Raw genomic sequence first — 4,083 nt, 5'->3', positions numbered from 1 at the left:
CTGTAGACAGGCGTCCAGTAGCCCGCGGAATCTCTCCCCTAGGGACCGCAGCGCCAAAGCCAGGACGCGTCCTGGGATCCCATCTGGACCCGGTGCCGTGTTTTTGGCTTTTAGCCTCCGCACGGCTGCGTCTAGCTCTGCCTCCGTTACCGGAGGCACCCCGACTTCCGCACCCTCAAACCCTGCGAGCTGATGGGGAGGTGCCATTTCTGGGGGCTGGTGTTCCGGTCTGTTCGGAAACAAGTTGGAAACAACCACCCCCAGTAGTCGAGGCTCGAGACTCTCTGTCAAGGGGGGGGCCCAAGGGCGTAATTTACCCCTGACCGTCTTGTACGGCCTCCCCCATGGGTCTCGGTTTAGAGTCTCGAGAAGCTCCGCTCTGGCGCTCGCCTTTGCCTCGCAGATGGAGAGCTGCAGCGCCTTGACCGCCTCCCTGTAGGCACCGTACAGCCGCGTCTCCTCTTCAACGTCTCGGTGTCTGCGTCGACGGGACCGTGTGTACTGGCGTCTCGCCCTGTTGGAGCAGGATCGGAGTTCTTCGATTTCTCGCGACCACCAGTACACTTGACGCTTCGGAGGCCGTGGCTTGGCTCGTGACATGCCTGCGTCACAGACTTGTGACATGGCTTCGCGGAACCAGGCTGCCTCCTCCTCGGTCTCCACAGGCCCAGGAGATGTTGTCCAGGCCTGGACGAGGGACGCTATCTCCACCGCTTCACGATCCAGGCTGTTCAGGGCCCAACGAGGATAAGGGGTCGCAGCACGGCCATTCGGACGACGATCCGTGTCTGTCGTGCCTCCGGAGGACGTGGAGACATCAAACCGGATGTACAAATGGTCTGATAATGTCTCCACCGTCTCCAGTACTCTCCAGCCACGGACGCGGGTCGCGAGTGCCGGGGTCGCAAACGTCACGTCTACTATGGATTCTCCCTGCCAGCGCACGCAGGTGCTGGCCGACCCTCGGTTCAGAACCGACATACCGGTCATCGTCGCCCACTCCTCTAACAGGTCTCCACGGATGTCGGTTGCGGGACAGCCCCAGGCCATGGATTTGGCGTTTAAGTCCCCTGCGACTACTACCTGGCGCGGTTGGGTCTGCGCAACAAGAGCCGCCAGCTGGCCGAGGAAGGCTTCGAACTCGGAGACTCTTCTGTTGGGGGAGAAATATACCCCGATCAGGGTAATTTCGCCCCAGAGGACAGCCACATAGCCTCGGCCCCTCGACAACGTGGAGGGGGGCGGTATGCCCTCTACCCCTGCTTTTGTAATAATGGCCACCAAGCCATCCAGGTCCGCAGCCCAGTTGTGGCTGGGGGGGACGTAGTACGGCTCGGCGACCACGGCAGCATCTATCGACCACTGCGCCATGGACTGCAGGAGGAGATCTTGCGCCCCGGCGCAGTGGTTTATGTTCGCCTGGAGGATCCGATTGGTTGACCTCGTCATTTTGGCGCATTGTTAGTCGGACCCTCTTGTGCAGCCGGAGGCGCCGCCACTCCAGGGGTGCCTGGTTTGTTGGTCACCTTCCGGGACATGCGTTTTGGGGCTTTAGCCCCCATCGCGCAGGTACTGCTGCCGGCACTGTGGTCAGCAGGTTTGCCCGCTGCAGTGCACAGAGTGCAGTGGGGCGCGGCGGTGCAGTCCCTGGCCCGGTGACCGGATTGACCGCATCGGTAGCATTGGTCACTACGGTCGATTTCTGAGGTGCACCCCCTCCTAACATGGCCAGGCACCAGGCAGCGGAAGCACCTCAGGGGTCGGGACTCCAGCAGCTTCACGTTTGCCGAAGCCCATCCGACGAGGAGTCGCCCCTCAGCCACTTTCTTGGCGGCTGCTACGGGGCAGCGAGCCCACGCTGTGCCCAGGCCTGTTGGCGTGCGGGAGATCCGGCCAACTTTCACTGCCTCTAGGGCACACCCTCCAACTTTCGCCACGGCAGCGGCGAGCTCTTCCTCTGTAACCGAGTCATCCAGGCCGGAAATGCGCATCTCCGCGCATTTTACCGGCCTAGAGATGCGGACGTCGGCCACATTAAGCGTCTCCCTCAGCTTGGCAGCAAGAGAGTCTGCTTGGTTGCCGCTGGTGGTGTCTGGGCCCGGGATCTCCAGGATTGCCGCCCCTGTCACTGCCCTACGGAACCTCAGGCCGGTGATACCGAGCCCATCCAGGGAGATTTTGGTCTTGGCCTCCGTAATCAACGTTCCGTAGGTAACGCCCCTCTCTTCTGCTCCCGTCTCCAGGGTGAGGACTACGGCCGCTGACCGCGGGGTGCGCAGTAGCGCCTTGGTCTTATTGCGACCCTTCCCTTCTTGCGCTTTCCGCGGTGCCGCCGGCTGTTGTGGCTTCGCAGTCGTCGCTTCTCCAACGGGAGACTTCTTTTTATTCTTCTTACCCCGCTTGACCACAGTCGTCCATTCCTCTTCCGAGGCAGGCACTGTTGTCTGCAGCCGAGGCTGCCGGACTTGGGAAGCGGGGCCAGGAACACTCGTAGGACGCTTTTTGGGCCCCTCCTTCTTTTTGTTCTTCTTCGCAGCCCGCTTCGCACCCGCTGGGTTGGTAGGAGCTGGAGTGTGACCGGGGGGAGAGCTTCCTGCTTTGGAAGGTGTGGGAGCAGACGACACCTGAGTAGGTTGCTGTGGGAGCAGTCTCTCCTCCAGGGCGCTCAACCTTGTACCCATCATGTCACTCACCTTGGCCATGATATTGCGCTCTAGGTCACCTTGCTCCCGAGCAGGTGATGTCGCCGTCTCTTGGCGCGTCCCTTCGAGGCGCTGCCCAAGGCTAGCACGCAAGTCGCCCATCTCCTTACGGAGCTCGGCCATTTCCGCCTTGAGGCGAGCGTTTTCGGCGGCGAGCCTCCTCGTCTCATCGGAGACAGTCCGGCCCCTCATCTCACCGACAGCTTCCCGGATCGCAGCCACAGCCTCCTTCAGGATTCGTTGGTACGTGCCCTTTAGGTTTTTGGACTTGGTGGCCACGTCCTTGATTAGCCCCAGACTATCCCGCACCTGCTGGTTTAGGGCCAGGGCAGTGCGGTTTTCTTCGTCGTCTGACCCACTTGTCGTCCCAAACGAATCCGGATGGCGGGCAAGCCGTCTTAGCGTCACCATTTTGGACGCGGCTATCAGGTCCTCTTCAGTTTGCAGCTCGAGCTCCAGGCGCTTAGCCTTTTCCTTGGTTAGCCCGGCGTGGCGCGCCGTGGATGGTCGGCGGCCTGTTCCTCGCTTGGAAGGTCCCGAGGCGGGCTTTCCTTGCTCCGCAAGATCGGAAGCCTCGCCGCTCGGCGATGCTCCCGTGTCGCTACCACTGCTTCGCTGCCTCTTCCGTCCTGCGGCCATTTGGGCAGTTAGCGAAGCGTCGGATTCGGCGGTTTCCACGTCGGTTGGCACCGGAGAGAAAAATACTCCGTCCCCAGGGAGGTCACCCGTGTCTATTCTCCTGGGGGAGAAGAACTCCTCCCTGCCAAGAGACGGGACCCTTTCTGGCATGCGTTCTATTAGCACTACGGCTTTACGTCTCTCACTAAGCCCCCTAGCGGGTTTGGGTGGGGAGCGTGTAGAATCCACCGCCGTCCCCGGAGGCACGTCCTCATCATGGAACACCCAGCGCCCCTGGGCGTCCTGAAATGGTCGGAATCCATCCTTGGGGTGGCCAGTGGAGGCTCCTGCCTCCGCCGGACTGCTATTCTCCCCATCAGCCCCTCCTTGCAGCCTCAATACCAAATCACTCTGCAAATCGGTGTCCATAAAGTGTTTGCTTGTGTTGTCGTTTCGGGATCGTGAGTGGTTTGCCCCCCCAGAATACGGAAGGCGGCATGTCGCCACAGCATGGGCGATTGCCCGTCCTGTGGCGACATGGAGGATTGGAACCTCCTGGGGTAGTTCTACATTTTCGTTTCCACTCATTTTGTGTGCTATTTTGAGGAGGTATGCCCCTCCCTGACGTTTGTGACTGGACTCCCTCCAGCCACGCATCCCATCGGCACGTCAGACACACCTTGGGATTGGGGTGATTTTTATAGTGGTTTTCTTCCACTTCTTCATCCGCCGCGCTTGGTGGCCGGAGCCATCCCACTCCTCA

At 60.9% G+C, this 4,083-nt stretch overlaps 1 protein-coding gene across 1 annotated transcript; it reads right to left on the bottom strand.

Moving 5' to 3' along the window:
- Window positions 1-1,461: 1,461 nt before the first annotated feature.
- LOC134649799 (uncharacterized) lies at window positions 1,462-3,749 on the bottom strand. The gene is made up of 2 exons (XM_063504627.1): window positions 1,574-3,749; window positions 1,462-1,526 (listed from the first exon to the last, which is right to left on the bottom strand). Exons 1-2 carry the CDS (start codon window positions 3,747-3,749, stop codon window positions 1,462-1,464), a joined length of 2,241 nt encoding a protein of 746 aa, XP_063360697.1.
- Window positions 3,750-4,083: the final 334 nt, after the last annotated feature.

This window comes from Cydia amplana, chromosome 7 (genome assembly GCF_948474715.1).
Source record: "Cydia amplana chromosome 7, ilCydAmpl1.1, whole genome shotgun sequence".
NCBI lineage: Eukaryota > Metazoa > Arthropoda > Insecta > Lepidoptera > Tortricidae > Cydia > Cydia amplana.
The sequence above is the reverse complement of the archived record's forward strand: the minus strand, read 5'-3'. Positions and strand labels throughout refer to the sequence as shown.